The sequence below is a fragment of the Myodes glareolus genome, chromosome 12 (assembly GCF_982192425.1).
Source record: "Myodes glareolus chromosome 12, mMyoGla1.1, whole genome shotgun sequence".
NCBI classification, from domain to species: Eukaryota; Metazoa; Chordata; class Mammalia; order Rodentia; family Cricetidae; genus Myodes; species Myodes glareolus.
The window spans coordinates 33,013,584-33,038,735 of record NC_142037.1 but is presented as its reverse complement, the minus strand read 5'-3'; the positions used below and the strand labels follow the sequence as shown (position 1 = coordinate 33,038,735).

General features: G+C 45.1%; 1 protein-coding gene across 1 annotated transcript in view; it reads right to left on the bottom strand.

The window, feature by feature from the left end:
• The window catches only part of Ebf2 (EBF transcription factor 2), a 197,352-nt gene that overhangs the window by 22,482 nt on the left and 149,718 nt on the right, over nt 1-25,152 (bottom strand). Inside the window, exons 8-10 of the mRNA XM_087912191.1 lie at nt 20,776-20,893; nt 19,000-19,130; nt 18,190-18,316 (exon numbers count right to left, since the gene is read on the bottom strand). Of these exons, the coding sequence (XP_087768317.1) occupies nt 18,190-18,316; nt 19,000-19,130; nt 20,776-20,893 (376 nt within the window). The remainder of the gene's footprint in view (nt 1-18,189; nt 18,317-18,999; nt 19,131-20,775; nt 20,894-25,152) is intronic.

Here is a 25,152-nt window from a genome sequence, read left to right as displayed (position 1 = left end):
GTGTTCATCTGTAAACGGGATGTCTTTATCTCGCATCTTTCCTGTAAGGCTCAGGAACTACAGAGGAAAAGGTAGCAGAAGGATTGTAAGAGTCAGTGTTTCCCGGACACAGCGGGATCATTGTACTCACACACTCTCAGCAGCTGTGTTTTCTGCCCAAGACCTGAACATCACACTGGTCAACACGGAGGAGGGAGGGCTCCACAAGCCCTCACCTCACCCCCTAGCCGAGGAGCTATAGACAGTTGGTGGCTTCTGTAAGAGTGTGGTTCCTGGTAGGTCAACCACGCTCCAGCGTACAGCCCCACACCTGTGCATATTCAGACAGCACAGATTGGATCCAGCGGGTTATTTTAAGGAGAAAAGGATAAGAAGCTGAGAGGTGATGGGGAAGGTAGGGAGAGGATGTGGGAGGCATTGGGGGAACAACGGGGGTGGTGGTGAATACAATCCAAATACATTGTAAGAAATTCTCAAAGAATTAATCAAAGTATATATTTAAATGTTGAATTAGTGGAATAGGATGGAGTGTTTTCACTTTCTACTTCTTTGTACTAACGAATTTTGTACAATAATATTCTACTCCTGTTTTAATAAAGAAAGCAATTAAAGTATTTCCATTTGGGTGACAGAAAATGGGATGCCCAGGTTATCACCTTGGCTTATGTCCTTCCAGACTTAAACACACGTACTTAAAATTCCTCTGAGAAAGTTGATTTATCCTGCGACATCACCTACTTCAACCCACCTAGTAATATTGTGTGCCATGAGCTTTCCCTCTGCTGTGTAAGGTATCTTTTATAACAATATTTTAAATTCCTGCATATTTTCCACAGCATAGTCTATAATTTATTTAAATGGTTTCCTAATTTGGGCATTTAATGTGATCCTAATTTCTCACTATTATAAAAACCAAAGCAATAATTATCATTTGTGCATAACTTTAATTACTTCCATCAGAAAATGCCAAAAATTAGAATTACTGGACCAAAAATTATGATTTATATTTAAGGCTTTTCACACATACTATCAAATCACTCCCTGGAAGAAAATGTAAATTTATACTCCCTCCCACTACGCATTTAATTATTTCAACTTATAATTATTTTTTTTAATTTCAACTGATAATTCTTTGTTCACCAGCGAGGTTAGTGAATTTTTTCTTATATTGCTACCATTTTAATTTCTACTTTTTTTGAGGTGCTCTATACTTTCCACTTATATTTTTCTTTCTTTCAGTTTGGTTTTTTGAGACAGGGTTTCTCCACATCCTGGAACTCACGCTGTAACCAGGCTGACCCTGAACCTGGAGATCTGCCTGCTTCTGGCGCCCAAGTGCTGGGATTAAAAGCATGCACCACCACCGCCTTGCCCATGCTCTGTCCTAATAGAAATTAATTTCTTTTTCTCTTTTACTCAAGAACACTTTAATATGGTTTGAATGTGAAGTGTCCTCTGAAGATTCTCCCATTTGAACACCTAGTCCCTAGCTGTTGCACTGTTTTGGCAGGTTGTTGGACCTGTGGGACCATGGCCTAGGATGTTGGTCACCGGGGAGAGACTTGAAGGGGACATCCATGTCTGCTCCCTGCCTGATGCTTCCCACTCCTGGCAGTACAGGATGAGCCATCCTTCCCTGCCATGGTGGACTCTGAATCCTCAGTCAAAATAAATCCCTCCTCCTTTAAGTCGCTTTTGTTACGCAATTTGTCCACGTGGCAAAGTATTTATTATGATTACATATTATGGTAGGTGTGTGTGGATGGTATATAGGCAGGTCCTCCTATAGCTTTACGTACAGATGTGTATGCTTGTGCGTTAAACATATGTGTACATGTGTATGTGTGATGGTATATGTCCATGTGTATATGGCATTCATACATGTGTTTTGTGTATGACAGTATATGTATGTGTGTATGTGATATATACATGTATGTGTATGGTATATACACATGTGTTTGTGGGGGGGCTATATATTATGTGTGTGTGGTATATGTACGTGTGTTTGTTTATGTTCAGGTGGAGGCCAGAAATTTTATTATCTTCTATTACGCTCTCTCACTAAACCTGCAGCTCATTGATTAATAAGACCAGCTGGCAATGCTTTGCTGTCTTGTTTAATGAACCATGCATGTGCGTGCGTATGTGCATGCATGTGTGTGTGTGTATGTGCGTGCAGCAAATGCACATTTGTGTATGTGAGTGTGTGCACTGAGCGCAGGTGCTCACAGAGGCCAGAGGTGGCAGGTCCTCCTATAGCTTTACTTACAGATGGTTGTAAGCTGCCTGATGTAGTTGCTAGGAATCGAACTCGGGGCCTCTGCAAGAGCAGTACACGCTCTTAACTACTGAACCATCTCTCCAACCCTTGTTCTATTTCTATTATTTTCCAAAAGAATCTCAAGCCCAGCTTCCACACATCCTCCAAAGCAACCCTACCCATTCTAGCGCCTGGCACAAAGTCCTCATCGAGCCAACAGCACAAGCCTAGCTCCAAGCAGCAACAAGATGTGCAATAACAGTTCATCTTGATTGCCAGCTGGGAGTCACCTAGGAGACACACTCCTGGGTATGTCTACGAGGGTCTTTTCTGAAAGAGAGGAAACCACCCCAGCATGTGGGTATGACCAGCCCAGGGGCTGGAGTCTCGGGCTGAATTAAAAGGAGAAAGTGAGTTGAGTTCTGGTGTTCATTTCTACATCCTGACTGTAGAGACAAGGGATCCTTTTGCCTCCCATTCCCACCACCGCAGCGCCCCTGCAAACTCTGAGCCTACACAAATCCGTCCTTCTTTAAGTTGCTCTTGCCAGGTGCTCTGTCCCAGCAATGAGGAAAATAACGAATATACTACGTCTGTGATTTTCTTTCTTTTTTTCTAAAAGTGTCCCCCACATATTTTGGAGTGGGAGGTGTATGATAGACTTGCACTCAGAGCTCCCTCTTATCCAGAGCACAGGTAAGAAGAGCTAGATGCAGGGCTGAGATCATCCTGTGAAAGTTTCCCCACTTAACCTTATAGTGCCAACAGTTGTAGAAGCCTGGTTCACAGATGGTCGGCCACTGGCTGGATTATGGAATGATTGCAATTGCTCTTGCCACTATCAGAACACACTGAAGGGTCACTACAAGGGGGGCATTTGGCAAAGTCCTTTTCCCACACTTAGCCCCTTAACCCTCGCTGCCACCCTATGGGCTCTGTCCCTGTGCTAAATGCGGTGACAGCTGGCAAAGATGGGATCTGAACGCTGGCCTCTCAAACTCCCAAACACGTACTCTTAACTTTTTCTGCCGGGCAAGCGCAGCGTCCCTCCATCTGTATTCTGTGCTTCATTCCCAGCTTCAAGGAAAGGACCACAGATGGCTGAGGAGCCTGCCTGGGCCACCTGACTTTGCAGCCACCAAGATTGAAAAAGCAGCACCATTTGGTATCAACCAGCAAACACAACAGCTGCCTGATGCTGCAGGGCAAACAGACTCCCGGCGGAATCCCCAGAATTAGCCATGGCTTCATCTCACGTGAGCTCTGCACTACTTCTTAGACAACATGCCGATGATCTTACTCAGAGACAACTAAAGTATGTGGAAGGGAAGGGTAGGAAGGCTGATTTCCGGTCTTTCTTCCTGCCCGCCTCGCCTTTCTATACCAGGTATATTCAAATGCTGGGGCAAGTTCACACTTCCTCACTGGAGAGCAGTGTGGCATCCCTAGCCTCCTGTGGCTGGTCTTTTTCCTCAGTCTTCCCTGCTAGAATCTGGGTTCTCTGATTAACACATGCAACAGTCTCTTGAATAGGGTTTAGCACACTTTTGTCCCCATTGTTTTCCCTAAAAGGCTGAAAACCACTGGACAGAAAGATCCACAGTCTCGTTGAATCCAACGCACACTGAAATAGAAATCATGAAATCAAACACACTCGGTCTTTTTTTTACAGACACCAAACCATTAGAAAAAGCATCAGACCACCTCAGGCTTCCACGCTTCAAGGTTGAATTTGGTAGCATCTACTTTGGTTCCAAACCGACTCCTCCGGCTCTACCAGGAACCCCATCCTCCCCTTCACACTCTTTGTCTCCACCTCCCTGGGTGTTCCCTGGCTTTGGGTCCTGAGGTGAGCCAAGCAAATCTCAATTAGCTAATGAGGGGCCCAAGACCAGCACCACGACTGTCTCGAAGGACCTAGCAGGTCATTAACTGCCATCATCCCTGTAAATTTACGACCACCCCTATCACATGGAGTGTGGGATGCTGTGAAGCTCTGCCAATGCTCTGGCTGACAGGGACACAGAGATGTGCTGGCAAGACAAGAATAGAGTCAAATAAAAATATGCTTCAACCTATAGGTTCTGTTTACCTATGCCTTTCCGTAGAATATAACATTAAGGTAAAAGGTCATATCCCCCACTGAAGTATAATTTATATTTACCTTTTATTAAATAATTACAGCATGGCATGAAGTTAAATATTACAGAAGCTAATCAAGGGGGGATTCAATAGAGAAGACTCCAACATGAGAATTCCGCCTTTGCTATACATAGAATGTCTTAATCCTCCTCTGGGAATCCTTCGGGTTTGCTTAAGGAGTTTAATAACACACAATTCAACTGCCACAGAGTCTAAATCCCATTTGGATCAGCCATGAAAAACTTTCATCAATACCTTGAGATTTCATAACACATCTCCTGAGAGCCTGGATCTTCCGTGTCATTTCTCATTTTGACTGAGAGTATAATATATGAGTTTCCTTACACATCTTGGGCCCAACAAAGAGATATAAACTTTAAGAAATGTGTGCAAAGATTTCTTTTTAAGTAAATAGTATTTAACTAAAAATATCTATGTGGGAACCACTCATAAACAAACAGGAAGCTGGCTAGTGCTCAAGACTAATTCTCCCTAAGGACTGATGACATACATATATTCTATATGATTTTTATATTTTCATATCTTCAGAAGAGGGGTAAGTATCCGATCAGACTTTCCCCAGCTTTTGTTCTACTTCTGCTTCCCCCAAATCCAACAGCACTGATGAACATGGACAAAGAACTGTTTCTTGGTTTTCGGGAAAGAACTCCTCAACAGAACATTGACATTACAGTAAGTCATTCCCGGGGCTCGAGAGTCGGCTCAGGGATTAAAAACACTTCCTGTTCTTCCAGAGGACCATCGTTTGGTTCCCAGCACCCACACCACTTGTAATTCTACTCCGGGGGATCTCACATCCTCCCCTGACCTCAGTGGGCACCCACATATTCTCGTGGGGACACCAACATACACACAATTAAAAGTAAAAGCAAGTCTTTTTAAAAGAGAAGTCACTTGTGCCTTGACCACTAAGAGTGTAAACCCAAAGATGGCACGCCAGAAGTTATTTGTGGAGTTGTAAGAACTGAGGAGAGAAAAGGGTGCAAGATGAGGGAAGGATCTGAGTGGCCAGCCTGTCTGTCACTCAGGGTTGCTGGTGAAACACAGCCCTGGCCTGGCTTTCACTCAGCAGGGAGTCTGCCCACAGATCCGAGAATCATACACAGCCAATGAATGTAGAAAGGCGAAGGAAGGCAGGAGTTCTGTACTTAGCTGTGTGCCCGCATCTACAACTGCAGAGAATGGTGTTGCCTTGGATAAGATGCTCACAAAGCCCATGGTACACCGAGGGGGACAGCCCCCAACAATGAGAGGACCTCATGGTCCCAGTTCCAAATCCCAACTCCCTCCAAGAATAAAGAAAACACTTGAAAGGAATCTTGCTCTTTGTTCCAAAAACACAAAGCCAAAGAAAACTAGACTATATGTGACCTGGCTGTGAGACAAAGACGGATCAACTTTGGATGCACAGAGAGGAAGGACCCATTTGAGCATCTCTGACCTTTGCCTTGGTCCTGGAGAGAGACTCTCTTAGCAGAGCAGGAAGAAAGGTGGACAGCCCAGCTTTGGGGGGACTTCAGAAGTCTTGAGGAAAGTGTCTGGCCTCATGCCAGCTTAGGACTTCTCCTTTCTCCCTTCCTCCACAGTGTCCATGCCTTCAATGTCCCTTGATCCTACCTGTTGATCCCAGCGAAGTCTGCCTTCCATCAAGTGGGTTCTCCCTGTTCCCGACCTCTTAACAAATGTTAATATGTCAAATGTCTGAATATGTTCAACAGTCAAAGTTATACGGGTCGAATACGTCTTATCTGAAATGCTTGGAGCTGAAAGTATTTCAGATTTTGGATTTTTATTTTGAAATTTTTGCATATTTATAATTAGATAGCTTGAGATGAGACTACATATGTCATGAACTTTTTTTCATTTCATACATATTATAGTATGTAGTGCAAAAGTAAGGTTGTATCCAGCATTATTATCACACCTGCATTTTGACTGGGATCCATAATGGGATGTCAGGTGTGGAAATTTCCACTTACAGCATCGTGTCCATGCACAAAACATTTAGGGTTTTTGGAACACTTCCAATATCAAATTTTTAGATTACAGATACTCAGGCTGTGTTAATCCAAAACGCTGATGCTCCTTAGACAGGCTTTCCACATCTATCACAGAAGAGGTTTTCAAATCTAACTCTATCACGGAATCTGCTTTAGACATCAGCAGTGACCAGTGACACCATCTTCATCCTGCTGCTTGGCCAGGAGAGACTTTGGGAGATGTTTCTGCACGTGGGTGGACTTGTTGCCCTCAAAGGTCCCTTGCAGCTTATGACTCTAAGGATCTCATTTATTTGAGTTAGTGACAAGCTCTGAGAAATGAGACTGAGGACCCCCTCAGTCATAAGCTGTTGAGTTGTGCCACCCTGAAACTTGAAGACGCTCAGAAATCTCTTCTCATGACCGTTTGATCAATGTAGCAAACACGGAGCAACAGGAATTTTATAAAAAAAAGAATGAATAGAAGGAATAAAGACAAAACCAGAATGAATTACTCAGAGGTGGCACCTGCCTTTGTGGACACAGGAGCAAGAACACAGGGGAACCAAAAATGCACGAGAGAAAGATTAGACAGAAGCCTTTGATATTTAATTTCAAATGAAATATTAATTTAATATTTAATTACGCTTTGGTTTTGAGAGAAAGCGCAGTCGCAAGACAGATTGTTTGAAGAAGGGAGTAATATACACGGTTAAGGAGACCACTGTAAAAATTAAAGATAAATTTCAAGCATAAACCTAAATGCCACCAGGCAGCAGTTACAAGCGTGTGAGCTCTGCAGCGCGCACTCGGAATATTATAGCGGGGAGCACCAGTCCATTAAGGAGCTGGCCGGTCTCTCGTGAAGCAACAGCTTCCTAGCCTGGGTCTGGCAGGGGGCACATTACTCTTTAGACTGCGCGGAAGAAGCAACTGCCTTTCACAAGGGCTGGGGATACGGGCAACTCTGTAAAAGCGCAGGCCACCAAGAGGGCAGTTGATCTAACTGGTTTCCAGTTTGAGCAGGGATTAATTGTACTCAGGCCGGTTTTTGATGTCTGAACTGGATGTTTTAAACTGAAAATCAGATTCATTTCTTTGATGGGATTTTTTTCCCCCTGTGATAAAGTTATGAAGGGGAAAATGAAAGATAAAATGGATGCGCTATTAACATCCGAGATCAAGCTTTCATATCTGCCTGGTGCGTTTTTATTGAGGGGGGGACCCCACGCCTCCACAGAGCCTTTTGGAGCAGGCTGTCTGGGACATGATTAGAGGGGGTACGGTTACCCATTGCTCCTCCCAACTGCCACCTCTTCCTGCTGATGGGAACTTGCTCACAAATAACGAATGGCTGTATTTAATCAACACATTGGGCTTCTGCTAAAGCAAAAGATAAGAAGTCCTGGGGGACAGAGGGCGAACGAACAGGAACTCCTTGACTTTCCACGGTGTCCTCAGTTTCACTGTCACTTTGAGCTTTAATTGCACACCTTGCAAAGCATCTGTACACAGCCTGACCAGCTGGGACCTTTGGTCTCGTCTGCTTCTCCGTCCACCTGCGACCCCCACCTGCTTGCCACTGACCCCCTACCTGCCAAGGCCAGGCTTTCAAACCGTCCCTTTCCCTGTCTCCCGAACAGCAGTGATCTTGCATAATCCGGAGAGGTTAAAGGCACAAGGTGGCAAGTTTTTCAGAAAGGATTCACATCTTACAGACAAAAAGACTCACAAGAGGCCATTGCTGGTCAAGGAGCAAGGAGGAAAGAAGTCATCCGGACCAGGCACAGTCACAGAGGATCCTCCCACCAGATGCTTGCCGTAGTGGCTGTGTTTTTATAGCTCCACGCATAATCACCCTCGTGGACATAAATGAATTCATTCTCCCTTTAAAGGAGGCAGATCTCACCTGAATGTGCACATGGTTCTGTGTGTGAAAGTACACATATGTGGACATGCGCATGAGACCAGAGGTTGACCTCAGCGTCTTCCTCAACTTTATTCATTCATTCATTCATTCATTCATTGGAACTGATTCAACTAGAGTGGATGCCCACTAACTTCCAGGGATCCTCTGGTCTCCAACTCTTCAGCACTGGAATTATGGGTAGCCACCATCATGCTTGGCTTTCTCACGCAGGTGCCAGAGGTCCAGCCTCAGCTTTTCAGGCTTTCCTGGCAAGCACTTCAATGACTGAGACATCCTCTAGACCCCTCATTTTTCTTTAGGTTACAAAAATGGTGCAAAGAACAGCTGCAAGACTTTGCAAAGTTGGGGTAAGGGTTGCAGGGTGTCAGCAGGTAAAGGCCTTGTGGGGAGAATCTAGCTTAATCCCTGGAACCTATGTAAAACTTAACAGAGAGAGCTAACTCCACATCATTATCCTTTCTTCTCCTGTGCATCATGACGTGCAAGCATCTGCATACCACATGCACACACACATGCATACACACACATAAACACACATTATGACACACATATTACATACAAACATACCACACAGCACACACACCACACATACACAATACACACACCATGCACACATACACACACATATACATGTCATACACACACCAAACATATACAACACCATGCACACAACACACACGCACACACACACACACACACACACACTAATAATAAATACTGTTTTTAAATATGAATGAAGACCCCTGCCTCTTCTCTTGGTCACTCTGCTTACCCAACAGCAAGCCTCCAGGCTTCCTTCTGCCCCAGATCCAGGTTGCACCGTTACCGGAAGATAGAACACAGTGATTAAGGACTGAGTTCTGGAATTGGACAGCTTAGATGGACTCTACTTGGCAACCATGGGCAGGTGCTGTGCAAAGGGTTTCTCACCTATGAAGCTGAGGCACTAATAAAACTGTCATCACGGGGAAAGGTGGTAGTTATTAGAGACCACAAGAAGAGTCCGGCCCTGTGAGCTAACAGATGACAGATGTAATTACTAAATTATAATCACTGCTTTTTTTCCCTTCCTAGTTCTATCTTGTGATAGAATTTATCAGAGACTTAGCTTGCAATCAATTGTACATCCTGGGGCATGACTCAGTGGGGTCATCAAGTGCTACACAAGAATGAGGGTCCCAGCACCCACATAGAAAGGCAGGCATGGTGGTGTAAACTAGTAACCCTTGCACTGGGGGAAAGGTAGGAATAGGTGGATCACTAAGAAAACCTGTCTAGAAAAAAGTTAGAGAAGGGATTGAGGCGGACATCCCAACATCAACCAAAGGCCTACACATACCTCATGGACAAGCACACCCATGCACAGATTCCTCTCTCTCTCTCTCTCTCTCTCTCTCTCTCTCTCTCTCTCTCTCTCGCAAGCACACACATGCACAGCACACATGCACAATGCACACATGCATAATGCACACACACACACTCTCTCTCTTTCTCTCATGGGCAAGCACATCTATACACATGTGCATCACACAAACACACACCTCATATGCAAGCACATCCATGCACACATGCAAAACACACACACACACACACACACACACACACTGCAAGTAGCCTGGATTCTGCAAAGAGCCACAGAAACAACAGTAAAAATCTGAACTCCTCTATCCCCTGTCTTCGACAACCCACTGTCAGTTCATACATACAGATCTGTAGACAACACAAGATTAGAATTGGAGGACAGCAGTTTCACACACACCCAAATGCCATGCTCAGGCCAGCCTTTCCTTGTAAGCTTGCTGCCACATCAAGTTAAGACAGCTGAGAACTCTGCCCAGCCAACCACTGTGTCCCACTGGTACCAAGATGACCTTTTCCATTGCCAGTTGTCTGCAGAAAAGTCTTCCAGAAGAGCAGGGGAGGGGGGGCCTCCTCCCTGCTCAGCCCCAGCTGGCATACCGCCTCTGGGTTTCAAACCAGACAGAGGCAATTGGACTCTTCTGATGAGCTGAGTCCCGTGTGACTCTCAACTCCAAAGCAGCAAGTTGCAGGGTAGCAAACCGTGGCTGACGGGAAACAAAGCTGCAAAGTTGCCGGTGTGGAGAAACTGTTGTTTATCTGAACCCTGATGTTGCTGGTGCCGCCCTTGGCAACAGCAGCCATGGGGAACTGACTGCTGCAGTCTACTTAATGGAGGCAGGTATATTTGAGAGGTTACGCTCCGTCATGGTGGAACTTCCTTACACCATCTGCAGCTAGACCGGGGACCACAGAGCTGTGTGGGTGGAAAGGGGTGTGGCAAAGGAGGAGATATTTACCAAAGTCTCCCTTCCTGTCTCATTTTCACATCTCCACTTCGGATGGTCCACCTGAGAGTCAACACTATTGTGTCCATGGTTGGTGTGGGAGAATTGTCTGTATTTTGTCAATCATGTTTTAAATAAATGCTGATTGGCCAGGCAGGAAGTATAAGCAGGTCAACCAGACAGGAAGTAGAGGTGGGACAATAAGAACAATAGAATTCTAGAAAGGAGGAAGCCCATTCCTCCAGATCTGCCCAGACCACCAAAGAAACAGTATGTAACCTGCCCCGCTGAGAAAGGTACTGAGCCGTGTGACTAACATAGATAAAAATAATGGGCTAACATAAGTTATAAGAGCTAATAAGTAGCCTGAGCTAATAGGCCAATCAGTTTATAATCTTATGGAGTCCTCTGTGTGATTTTCTTTGGGGCCTGCCGACTGTGGGGTACCAGGCAGGACAAAAACCCCAACAAGCCGGCCCCTCATGTTACACATGGTGACTTGCTCCCGGTCTCCCAAGAACCCGTCCAATTCTCCAAGTCACGAAGTCTCTGAGGCAGCCGCCTGAGCAGAACCCAGGTTTCCTAAGTTCATGTCTTTCTTTAAACACAGGTGCTGAAATCATCAAAAAGCATGATTTGGTGGTTCTTATGGCCCATTCAATTAGGGAGCCTCCTGTGGATAATCATATAACTGGTATCCGAGTTTTATAGATAAAGAAACTGAGGCTCAGAGAGGCTGGGGAGTTAACAAAAGGACAAGCAGAAAGACATGCCAGAACAGTCCCCAAGATTGTCCTCCCTTGGCTGACCAAGTCCATCTCCTTCTAGATCCACTCCCACCCCGTCCAGCCAGCTCTCCGGGTTTCAAGTTTCTCTTTTGCTCTGACACCAAATTTCACTATTGGAACTAAGAATTTCATCTGGACCTACAGCAGTCAGGAGTACCATCCCATAGGGAAGCCCCAGGTGTGCAACGGGAAATGGCAGGTGCTCAGAGAACACAGCCTATAGTCCCCACCCCAGCTGAGGGAGGCCAGGCCAGATAGAAATCTATCTCCCCATAGTAAAAGTAGCCCTACTTCTCTGGCTGTCTGGAGCGAGGGCCCAGGTCTGGGTGGAGAGCCGTCCTCTGCAGTCTGCTATAGACGCCACGGCCTTTCCAGCCACTTCACTGAAACTAAATTGGCTTTCACGATGTGTTTTCATTTAGCAAGGAAAGCAACAGGACACAAACCCATTTCCTGGGGCCTGGACTCCTCTGTGGATGACATTGTTTTCTTTTGGTCACTAGTAAGAGTTGCATTTGGCCCAATGACCTCAAGGTGGGAGAATGGCCACAGTCCCAAACTCTCCTAGACACTGTTTGTGTTTCTAATTTCTTCTTGCTGCTACGGAGCCCTGGCCCTTCTAATTCTGCCTGCCTCTTGAGGCTGCTCCCTCAAAAGCATGGAGAGCCCCTGACCTCAGGCCACAAAGACTATCTTTGTACCCGAACAATCAAGTTTAGTAACCTATGCTTTCCATATTTAAACATATATGACATGGACTTTTTTTATCTTATAATTTTTTATCAAAATCCCAAATAGACACATTAACCAACATGAAAAGTATTAAAAATACCAATACCTAAAAACCATGATTGTTTACTTGCATATTGGCACAACTATTCTTATATCCATCAGAAGTTTACTATGCTGTGCAAACAGAGCAGGAAGACTATGCCGCTTAGGCTGGCCCAGACCTTAATGTTACTCCTGCCTCTACTTCCTAAGTGCTGGGATGAAAGGTGTGTGCTGCCATGCTCAGTACACACTTTTAGAATTATTATTTGGTAGGGTGATTTTTCTTAATGTATTCAACGATAGCCTCAAGTTTACTCTGTACCTGAGGGTGCCCTTGAGCTCCTGATCCTCCTGCCTCCACCTTCCGATGGTGGGATTAGGCATGCTCCACCATCTCTAGCAGGCTATGCACGAGATTTTTAAAAACTTAAATCATACGTGTCTTTCATGCAAATAAGCTTCAACCAGCAGTATTATTTTTGATGTTTAAAATGTACAAACATGTCCCATTTTGATTTAATGAATACCCCACTGGACACCAATGCTATTTTTAATTTTTTTTTTGCTACTATAAATAGAACTCCAATGAAGAGCCCAGAGCAAATTCAGTTGTTTTCTATGCAGACATTGCTGAGCGTAGAGCCATTAGATCAAGAGGCACACACATTCTTTGGGGCTAGAACGAGCACAGAATGCTTCTCTAACCATCCGTCTTCCTGCCGTGCTGTATGAGAAGAGTCCCCATTTTCTTCGAGTTCTCCCAACCTGTATATTTTTATTTGCTTAAAGAATAAATCTTTGCCACCTAAGATATGTAAAAAAAACTCCAGCACTCTTCTTGTTCCTGTTTACATTTCTGTGATTATCAGTAGATTTAAATAAATTCATTCATCCATTCCTTGTTCTTTCTTCATTCCTCCCTTCTTTCCTTGGTTGCTTCCTTCCTTCATGATAGCAAAGCTTCCTATAGCTTCCTGTAGCTAAGGCTGGCCTCGAACTCATGATGTAGACAAGGATAACTTTGAACTCATAATCCTGCTGCCTCTACCTTCCAAGAACTGGGATTACAGGTGTGCATAACCATGCCGGTCACACCCATGAATTAGTTATGATTATATTTGCTGTCTTCCTCCTTGGTCTTTGTCTTCATCTCTTAACATAAAGAATGTCTAAAGATCACATCTTTATCCACAGTACAATAAAAAGGACAGTTGGCAATAGGAGGTATAAACCTTTCGTTCAACAAATGGATGTACCTAAAATAGTATGTTTTTCAGAACTAAAGAGGTTCCTTATGTTATTTTGATGTTTGACATTTTGATGGGCCAAATTTTACTTTATATATTGTCCCATTTTCTTTTAATTTTGACTCAATGGTCTCTTTTTAACATCCAGATGAGGAAGTTTCAAGATAACAATTATGTTTTAGATGTGTACTTTTGACATATCTATATTTTAATGACCAATAGTTAATTTGAAAATATTTCCAGTTGCCAAGGTCCATATAGAAACCTGAATCTTTCTTCCTAATTCTTGAATTCGTTGGCCCATCACATTATGTAAACCTCTGTCTTTTCCTCACTGACATGAGACAGCTCCCCAGCTTGCTGGCAGTTAAGTATAGACGCACTGAATGTGAGCACAAAGACTTGGTTTTTAGGTTTTGGTCTTCTGCTCTTTGACACTCCTATGCGCTCCTGCACAACCTTATATTTAATTATTAAACCTGAACGTGGTTTTAATGTCTGGATGGGGCAAGCCCCTTCATTTTTCAAAATTGGGGGTTCTAGTTTATCACCTTTCCAGATGAACTTTGTGTAGTTTCCCCCAAACATTTTGCTGGTATTTTGATTGGCATTGTGCTAAATGTATTCATTAATCGACATCTTTACAATATTAAATCTTCCCACCTCCCCGCCAGCTGGAAGTGCTTTGGCCTCCCTCTGAACTCCCACAGCACTTTATACCTTAAAAAACATCACCTTCTAACTCTACCCACCCAATTTTTCAAACGTGAAACCCGAGCACTGTCTCCATCCCTCCCCTCTCCAGCCGCCACCCCATCTAATCAATCATCAAGTCCCGTCAATGCTGCTTCCTAAATTCTGCTCACTTCTGCCTGTCCCCACCACCAGCACTGCAGTCTAAGCTGCTGTCGTTGCCAGTCTGGGCCACCATAATACCCTCCAGTTGACCCTCTGCACCCATACCGCCTTCTAAGTCCTTCTCTGCACCATGACAAGAAAGACTGTGTGACTGTGCATCTCTCTCTCTCTCTCTCTCTCTCTCTCTCTCTCTCTCTCTCTGTGTGTGTGTGTGTGTGTGTGTGGCTGTGGCTGTGGCTGTGGCTGTGGCTTTGTGTGTGTGTACTCACATGTATGAGAGCATATCTGTTCATTCGTATGCCTGTGTGGAGGCTAGAGGTCTACATTGAGAGTCTTCTTCAATAGATTCCTTTTTGAGACTACATCTCTTCATAACCATGGAACTTACCAATTGGAGTGGACCGGCTGGCCAATGAGCCCCTGTTGTCCTCTTTTCTGATTTCCCATACTACCATGTCTAGACATTTTTAAACATGTATGCTATGCTTCAGTGTCAGGGTCTCACGTTTCTATGGCAAGTCCTGTGCTAACTGAGCTAGTGCCTAGCCCCAGTATTGCTTCTGAAAGGGCAAAATACTGTCTGATCTTGACAGTATTCTCAATAGTTTTTGATGAGTTGGAGAGAATATTCCTAGGTGATCTATTCTCTACCCCCGCTGCTTGGCCCCAAACTTCCCTATATTTGGGCCTTCTATCTTGTTCATGGTGTCAGTCAAATATCAAACTTGTCTTCTCATCCCAGAACCCTCCCTGTCCTAAGCCCTGTTTGGCTGATTCTAAGTTCTTCTCAACACTTAAGTTTGAAAATATTTAATTTATCTCAGCACTCGGGAGGCTAAGGCCTGAAGATCCCAAGTTCAACGCCACTTTGGGCTATATAGTTAGACCCTGCCTCAAAAATAAACCAACAAATACAAAGTTCAGTGGCTCTAACACCTAGTCCCAGCATCTCACAGGAGAATTAGTGTTCACCACACTTGCTATTCCTTGTTCAAGGCAGAGGCCACGACGGAACCAAGGTGAGAATAAAAGCAATATCGGTAACACACTCTGAGCGTGTATCTAACATCCTGTTTACTGTCTCCATGTTCCATCCTAAGCATTTACAAAGTCCTGGTTTTCCAGCTTGTGAGAGCAGATGATTGCACTTCCAGGAACCCACTTTGTAGCTTGGAATCACAGTGGTAAGAGTGTCTGCACCAAGAAAATCGGGAATTACTGCAAGCCCACCTCGGTTCTGAATCACTTGGAGAGCCAGTTGTCCAACCTTTACCATGGTACCGCTGCTTCTAGCACACGGTTCCTGTGTCCTCTCCTCAGTCTGTGGCCTGCATATCCTACCTTATTAGATGGAGAAAAGTCTTTAGCTAGCACGTCAAGCCATGTGTCCCAACATGCTGACTCTACAACAGGTACAGACACCTTCACACCTTAGTGTCTTTGAAGGTGTGAGCCGGCAGGTCTGGAGTGTCCCAGGTATCAGTGTTGAGCAGGGCGTGCATGTTCAATGTCTATGAAGCTAAGCATTATGTGTTCTCAATGCACACAAAAAGCATGGCGATGTCAGGAACGTATCAGCAAATCAATAACAATACATGACAAAATCACACCTTAGTAAAGCAGGAAGAGAGAGCCTTGCTAACACTTAGTCATACCATACAGCAGCTATGGCTTCAAGGCTTTCTCTGCTGCTAGGTGCTATGCCTGTTTCCAAGAAGCAATACATAGTCTCCAAGAAACTATACATTTTCAGTTGAAAAACTACTGCATTCAAATGTCCCTGTATCCTTCCCTACTCTAGGAACTTGGTCTAGATTTTTCCCCCAACTTAGTCCCTCCCTGATAGATATTCCAACAACCCTTTTTGCTTTTACATATCTTCTGTGGCTTAAGCTAATTATTGGGATCCAGGATATGCATCTTCTCTTCTAGAAGGCGTAGGATGCAAAAGTATCCCGATGCTACTGGTTTTGGATCTTGAACATAATTTCAAACATATATTTATGCAATGACTATACAGAGTTAGAGGTTGAGAGATTTGGCATCATTTGTCAAGGTAGGTTTCGGCAATTATAAATGCAGGTAGGAGCAAAAGCCCCAGCTTTCAGGGGAAGTCTGCAAATGCACGCGTGCGCGCACACACACACACACACACACACACACACACACACACATACATCCCATCTGGCTCCAAGTGTCTACAGTCCCATGAGAGCTGAGATCATTCCCAACTTCAGTAGAGAGTGGAAGGCTGGCTTCAAAGTACCTGTTAGAATATTCACCTACATCTTCCAAGTCTAAACTCCTCATCTACTCCCAGGGGAACTTGGACAAAACACAGGAGATGCGAAGTGTAAGTTAAGTGTCCTGGAGTTGGAGCCTTCTTCACTAGACCTCAGGGACAATCCATTTTCCCAGGCTTCTCCTCTCCCAGTTTCTCCTTCTCAGCTCCTCCTCACTGTTCTCAGCTCTCCTTGTTGGAATCCCAAGGAGCCTTCTCCACTGTGGAGCAATGGATTCCTCCAATCCATGGCAACACCCACCCCTGCAGTTCCTACTCTTGTCTAGATACTCCATAACTTGACATCTTCCATACTCCCCACATCCTACCTGCCTGCCTTCCTCATTCCCCATAGCTCCCCACCCCAGGGTCTTCATTCTAATACTCTGGCATCCTTGCTCCTGCTCAGTGGCACTGGGCTTTCGTTTCTGGCTCATCATCTTGCTGTGTTCTTTTCCAAGCACACCCCATCGCTCCAACAGAGTCATGGACTTCCAGGTACAGTACCAGGAACAACCAGGGACCTGCCAGCTCTGTGGGGCTTTGGAGTAATAGGAAAGCAATATGAATTTATCACAGAGGAGGGCAGAGGTAAGGGCAGGAGGGCATTTCTGTGGGTTGTCCCTTCCTGTGATACTGTTTGGAGATCAATGTCTTCTTCAGAGTGGCCTCCTGCTGAACCGCCTGAGGTTCCCATTCTCCTGCCCTTATTTACACCTGACTGAAACCACACTGTGCATGGCCTTTACCATCTGCCTTGGGCCCTAGAAAGTTCCCTTCACTAAAGACTCTTTACTTCCCTCACTTCAGTATCCCATACCTAGAGTTACGTCATTCCACAAAAAGCACTGATGAATGAGTGACCGGTACCCCAGTGGGAGCTACAACAATAACTTTTTCTTTCCCCTTCCTTGCTGGCCACACTGAGCCCAGGTGGATGTTCTGAAACTCACGATACCAGCCCACACCGAGCTTTCTTCCTCCAACTCACACATATTTCATCTTGAATTTAGAAAGTCTCCGCCTGTGCTGGACAGTCCACCAACCGTTTCCTCCACAAGTTCCTAAACCTCCAGACACGGAAGGACCAGTGTCCTGTGCATCCCCTGTACTCCTCACCCAGAGAAAGCAGCCATTCAACTGATTTATTTGGTGTCGACAATCCGAAGGGGACACTCAGTGAAAACTGAATGGCTGGGTGGATTTTGCTTTTGTAGGGTTTTGAAATACTTTGCACCAGTCTGCTGGGCCACGTTCTTGAATCACATCACGGTCAAGAGAACTCACAGCCAACAACTTGGATTATGCTTATGCGATTGCTTATACAAAAGGCTGCCCCAGCATGGCTGTAAAGAGATCAGTTTCTAAGGGTGGGTTCCCGATATGAGCTACCATGGTCATCAATCAGACCATACAGAAGCTTCACGAGGAAAGTTCAAATTTAGAATCGAACCTGCATGTCCCCATTTGATGTCTGTCACTCAATCCATTCTTATGCAGTCCCAGAAAGACCTAGACTAACTGGGCTGATTACAGAGATCCTGGTAACTGGAGCAAAGAGGAGTTAGGAACCAATTGCCTTAGAAATCATTTTCTTTCTTACCTGTGTAAATGAACCTGCCCGGGGCTCCTTTGCAGAACTGTTTGGATTTGTAAGAGAGTGTCACCTCCACAACTCCAGGGATGTGCCGGGGAGGGGTCTGCACCCTGATGGCGTGGGGGGTTATAAGCTGAGAAGTGAAGAGACGAGGAAAGACAGTCACTAGACAAACCACCACAGAGGCCACTGCTGACGGCCATTGCCAAGCCCAACTCAGCACCCATTCACCCATACTTCTCTTTTAGTAATGTGCTTAGTTTATTTCACTGATTATAAATTGTAAGTCAAACATATCCAATTTAGAACATTTGGAATTTACAGAACTGTGCAAAGAAATCTAAAATTATATAATGCAGAGACAACCAATATTAAGATCTGGTGCGTTGCCCAGACATTTCGATGGCTGTGTGTCACAGAATTAGATTATACATATCCACTGGTACTCTGACTTTTTACCACTCAGCTTCATAGCATAAACATGCTCGTCTCTGGTATCATTAGAAACTTTCCAAAACATAATTTTCAATGGTGGAAAAATATCCTAACCTTTTCTCTCCATTACCCTCCTATGATCCAATATTTAGACTTTAATTTTTTACCATCTTACATAATACTGCAATGGATATTTATCATTTTAAGGAATTCATTCCCCAAATGTATGCTTTCCATGTCTTGATGCCCTGGGTGTCTTCTCATCGTAGGTACAAAGGTCTGAGTCTTCACGGGGCTGCTGCTCTAGGAATTTCTAGTCCCTCCAGCCCCAAAGAACCATAAAACCAAAGGAGATCATACAAGCAAATGGCTTTGACCTACCTCACTCCATACAAGCATGGTACCAAACACAACTTGGAGACCATCAAAAAAGTTGTCACCAATGATGATGACCATGGCTCCTCCTGTGGTCCAGCCTTCACTTGGGCTGATGGCTTTGATGCAGGGTGTAGCTAGAAAGACGAGAAGGAACAAAATCAGTTCTGTGTCCTCTGCTGGTGATGTCTGGAGTTTGGGAAAGGCGCTATCCTGGAAAACTGGTGGTCATTCCGAGAAGTTCAAGTTGAGCTGCGTTGCTTTGCCGTCCTCCCCTAATTGGATGTTGGTTTTAACCAGGTCATTAAAGCTTAATGAGTTGGCCATTATGTATGAAAGACTGAAACACTTAGCTAATTGTGCAAAGGGTGTTTTTGAAACGCTGTTGTTTTTGCCCACATTTTTATACACTGAACACTCTAGAAAAGTGTAAATCCCTTTTCTCTCCCCACCTCGTCTACCCTACAATGTTAAGATTTACAAGGCTTGTTAACATGCCGGGGAGAGGAGGAGGAAACAGGATCTATCGAGGTTGAAGGGTTTGCTCAACCCCACCTAGAGACAACCTCTAGTCACTCTCCCAACTTGGTGGAACCGCGTTTCCTCCCTTCCCGCACATGTTCAAGGCCCCTGGACTTTGCTTCCCAACAGGAACCCAATACGGTGTTCTGGCCATAACTAAAGTCAATCCATCACTCCATTTCCCAAGATGACAGGGTCAGAGGTGGAGGAGAACTTTGGCAGGACTCCAAAAACATGAGCCCCCTTTGAACGGCCAGTCAATCACATCCAATCAGTCAAAAGCAACTCGAGGGGCTCTGAACTCTAGGATTTTCTTCTTCCCTTTCAGTGCCCACTGTGGGAGAATTAACACCACTCCAAATTCTTTACCGATTCAATCATTTTCTTTCAGTTCATTAATTCCTGTTTAAAATGATATAAGATCCATTCTAAGGGCTGAGCTGGGAAGAGGGCGGGTGGGCAGCATGTAGGAAAGCATCGACATTAAAATCATAGCAAGATTGGACTCTTGTCTGCACCGTGAGGTCTTCTAACACCGGTAAGTTTGTGGAGAGGCAGGAAAGGGAAGCAAGCGAGATGGAATCTCACCAGGCTTGTCGGTTTGTTCATGGATAGACTTTAATTTTTTGGACAACTTGAAATTTAACAGTTACCAGTATTTCTAATTAGTTTAATGCACTTGGAAAACTACCCAGAGCCGCCCATGATTTCTTCTTGTCCAAGCAAACAAAAATCAATTAGTGTCAGTTTCACTCTCCACATTGTTTTGTTTTGCCCACAATCTGTTTAAGGGCACATCTGACACTTATTCAGACACGTCTGGCACGGTGCTGTTCCTGTTTAACTAAGATGTCATAGGCCTGCGATCGCCTGAAATACCAGCCTCGCTGAAAGAAAAACACAGGTCGGAGGAGAAGAGGCGGAGAGGCGCAGGAACCTGAGTCCTGGCTGGGAGTCGAGGGGAGTCCACTACCAGTATTTATGGCAGCGCTGGAGGCGATGTGGCTCAGGTGGTAGAGGGCTTGTTTATCACACAAGAGGCCCCGTGTTCAATCCCCAGGACTGCATAGACTGAGTGTGGTGGTGGACACCTGCAGTCCCAGCACCGGGGAAATGGAGGTAGGAAGAACAGGAGTTCAAGGTCATTTCTTAGCTAGATTGTGAGTTCGAGACGAGCCTGGGCTAGAAGCTTTGTCTATAAACCAACAAACAATAGGAACAAGTACCGGACACCTTATCTGCCTTGGCTCCCAGTCCTACCTTCTGACGGGTCAAGCCTTCTTGCTCTCCTTCCGTGCTTAGAGTTGTTATGTACAAACATGTTGTCGGACACAGCCAGCACATGCCCGTCCACATTTACCGTTGTTGACAACACGACCTGCATTTAGAGCAACAAGGGGAGAGCTTGGTCAGGTTCACTCCAGGCTGTCAAGGTACCGGGAACCCTCATGGAAGGCTTCTTCCGCAAGGCAAGTGGGAGACAGGACGGCACTTTGGAGTGGAACCAGAGGCAGCCCTTGGCCCACGGGTTTCCCTTTTCGTGCCTTTGAGTGCAAACTCTGTTCACATCATGACAAGGGACATGTCTGCTGGTCCCAGAAACCTCACCACCAGCAGACCTGCCCTGCAGCCGCAGTCACAGTCACAGACAGGACAATGCAAGAACGAAGACAGCAACTCCATCAGGAAGCTCACTTCTCCAAGCTTGGAAACGGGAACCCTGTACCTCAGATACAGTCCCTGGCATTCTGGCTGATCAGTTGTACGTCCCTGTGCTTGAGAACACAGGATGGGAGCTACAGGAGATTTCGTGTCTCACTGGAGGAAAGGGGAGGGGTGGGTGCGCAATGAGGAAGAGCAAGAGCATAGAGTAGAAACTGAATCGAAATCCCAGGCCACTTCTCCTATCGTAACCCCATGGACAAATCACTGGATCTTCAGAGAAATCTCAGTTTTTCTTGTCTAGGAAACATAAATAATGCTCTCGGCCTTGCAGGCCTGAGGGAGATAAGATGGGATAGTGCTTGTAGAGCATTTGGCACAATGTGAAGTGCAGGCCAAATGATGGTGATTCGTGTCCATTTGCCTCACTCCTGCCTCCTCCTGTGCAGTTGCTAAGACAGATGAGATTGTCCAGTGCAGCTCTACCATGGTCTAAACTCTGGAGAAGGTTCCAGAAAGGAAGACATCAGCACTTATCACCGTAGTAACTGGAAGGCAGAGCCATACTATTGCTCTCAGAGGTCTTATGTGCAGACTGCAGAATGGTAGCTAACACACAGGACAGGACAGGCACAAAGGCCGTGGAATTGAATGCTAGTCTCCACATGCTGCGGGTCAGATTGTGAAAGGGGTCCAGAGGCAGAAGTGAGCAGAGAGAGGCAGAAAAGGGCTTGCCTGGCCACACCTACCACCCGTGAACTTGACCTAGCAAGCAGAGTGTCCCAGGTGGAATGCTACCTCTCAACCCATGTAGTTCTGCACAGCAGGCCTTCTGCGGCTCTTTGGAGAAAGAAACATATTACATACATGATACATACATGCTCATGAATATGTGTAGATCTTTCCAGGAAGGGCGCCGAATAATCTAATGAGCTGCGCTTCAGAACGACTCCTGCTGCCGATGGCCCCAATGCAATCTCTTGCTATCCTACCTGTAATTGTTCTGCCACGCCTTCCTAACTTATTAAACAAAAGAGGAGGGTGAAAGAACTTGACCTTGTTTGTATCTTCATATGAAACAATCCACTGTTACTTAAAAACGCATTTTATTATGAAGAATTTCAGGCAAAGGAAACGACAGAAGAGCAAAATGAAATTTGAGAGCCCATCGTCCAACTTCCTTCAAATGCTGCTCTTCTCATTTAGCCCGCGGTCACCTCCTCACTCTGCTTTAGGAGATTCTATGGCACCCACGGATTTGAGAGTGTCAAGGTAAAACTTCACAGCATAATCCATCCCCTTCTCATGAGTAGAATATTTTATCCCTGCAGAAAATGATTTCATATCGCTTCCTAGTCAGGAATAATCCCAAGCAATAATCTTCTCTCATTTTGTTTTCTTTTGCCCTGCAGAGAATTTCAGGTGTGTGTATGTGTGCCTCTGTGTGTGTGTGTGTGTGTGTGTGCCTGTGTGTGTGTGTGTGTGTTCCTTTGTATGTGAATGCATATGTAGGCCATAGGTCAACCTTGGGTGGCATTTCTCAAGTGATAGCCACCTTGGTTTTGGTCTTTCACTGGTCTGGCACTCAGCAGTTAGACCAGGCTGGCTCAACAGCAGCCCTGGGCATCTTCTTTGTCACCACCTTCTCACTTCCGGGATTATAAGCACATGCCACTCCATGTAGCTTCTTTAAAATGAGTCTTCAAACTCAGGTCCTTGTGCCTAACGTGGCAATCATTTTACTGGCTGAGCTATCAAGCTACTGCATGGCATCTTTTAACATTTTATAAGACTTATAATTTAATAGAGTTAAAAGAACCCCAGGACCCATGACTCCACAAATCACTTCAAGGAGCCTTACTCTGAGGGCTTGATGTAGCCTATATGAAAATTTTACATGGATGTTGTAAGGAGGGGGTCACTTGTTCGTCCCAGCCACCCAGAACCAAAATAATAACACAGAAACTGTATTAATTAAATCACTGCCTGGCCCATTGGCTCTAGCTTCTTATTGGATAACTGTTACATATTAATTTAACCCATTTCTATTAATCTGAGTATCGCCACGTGGCTGTGGCTTACTGGCTAAAGTTCTAGCATCTGTCTCTGGCGGGACTACATGGCATCTCTCTAACTCCTCCTCCTTTCTCCCAGAATTCCATTTAGTTTTCCCTACCTAGCTCTGTTCCCCTATAGCTCTGCTATAGGCCCAAAGCAGTTCCTTTATTAACCAATGATATTCACAGTATACAGAGGGGAATCCCACATCACATGGATGTCAATGAGTTTCAATCATTCAACTCAACAGATAATCACTGAGCTCCAACTACACATCAGGAGTCATGACAGGCCCTGGAGACTCAGAGAACAAACTTAAAGGAAGCTCAGTTGTCATTCAGAAAATTATCGCCCGTATGACTGCTCACAATCCAGGGAAGTAGCCTGTCTAGCCTTAGGTCTGTTTCCAATTGTGCCTGTGTTAACATGTGAACATCTGAGAAACTTCTTCTCGATAGTTCATACCCACTGGTGGTGACCGCAAAACAGGCATCCGTCACTCTCGGCCAAGGGCACCAGGCTTGGAAGCTTTTCAGATTTCGGTGAGCACAAGACCACGCCTCAGTCAGAGGAAGAAACAGACCTCGTTGTCACAGGATTGGGGACTGTGGGGGCTAAAGAATGTCACCTACGTACATGCTATCTCTGAAAAGAGTTGAACTGGGCGGGGAGGGAGGCAACAGGCAGCCATGCGTGCAAAACATGTCTTCAAATTAAAACAAAAATTAAAGAGAGAGCTTCAGGCACTACTCCTTACTAACCTATCCAAAGAATAAGGGGAACCCTAGCCCCACCAAAAGATGACACACTGTGAGGACCGGTCACTCAGGAGGAGCTGGATTCCTTCCACAAGCCTGTCGTCCTGTCCATCGACACTCTTCGAGCATCCCTGCCACAAAATGCAGTTTTCCCTGGCCAGCAGATTTCATCATTGTCATTTTTGGGTGGAGTGGGACTCAGTTCCAAGTGAACATTTCCCAAATGATACACCCTGGCGGCTCACATACGCTTCATTATTTTCTATTAACAATGGAAATAAATTTTAATCTTTTGCTGGCTAGTGCTGGCCTCTCGTGACAGCAAGGGAATTAACCTGAATTATTTCAGTGTCTGCAAAATTTATTACAAGATTTTAAATTATGTCCAAATGTATGTGCCTGTGTGTGTGCATGCGTGTGCACACGCACAAATGTGTATGTGTGCGTGAGTGTGTGTGTGTGTGTGTGTGTGGCAAGTTCTATTTTTTACATTAAAATATCTTAGGTTGTGAGGTACCTAGGGAAGTTTGCCAATTAAGCTAAATTTTCAAAAATTAGTGGGTTTGATTCACAAATTCCACCACATGAAATCAGACGTGAGTTGCCGCTCTTACTTGTGGAGACCTGTGCGTACTGGTCTTTACACCATTCTCCCTGCTTCTAGAAGAATAAACTACATAATGGACGGGAAGATCCACTTGGTTCAGTCAAGGCTTCGGGTTTAACTTCCTTCTCTGCTCTCTGATGGATGATGACAACGATATTATTCTAGTCCAAGGAGTACGGAGCTCGACATGTTTCAAGGCTTGAAGGAAGTAGAACGTGCGTGTTCCCACATCATCTCACTCCCAGGCCTTCCCCTTCCACAAGCCAACTCCTTTCCCCTAGTGAGTATTTCCTGGGTCATGGAGGCTGACCCTTTCCATCTGGAATCAATCAGTCAAGCCCTGACAACTTCCTGAAACACCTCTCTCCATTTCCTGTCCCTCCCCCTCCTCGCTTTCCCCCTGGTTTGCTTCACTCCTCAAACCTGCAGGCCACAGCAGCTTAATGTTAGAGGGTCAGACACAGCCAGACTCCAAAACACTACACGGGGACACCTTTGACCTTCAAAAATCTTTACATCTTAGCTAAACAAATCAAGGTCAACATTTCTTAC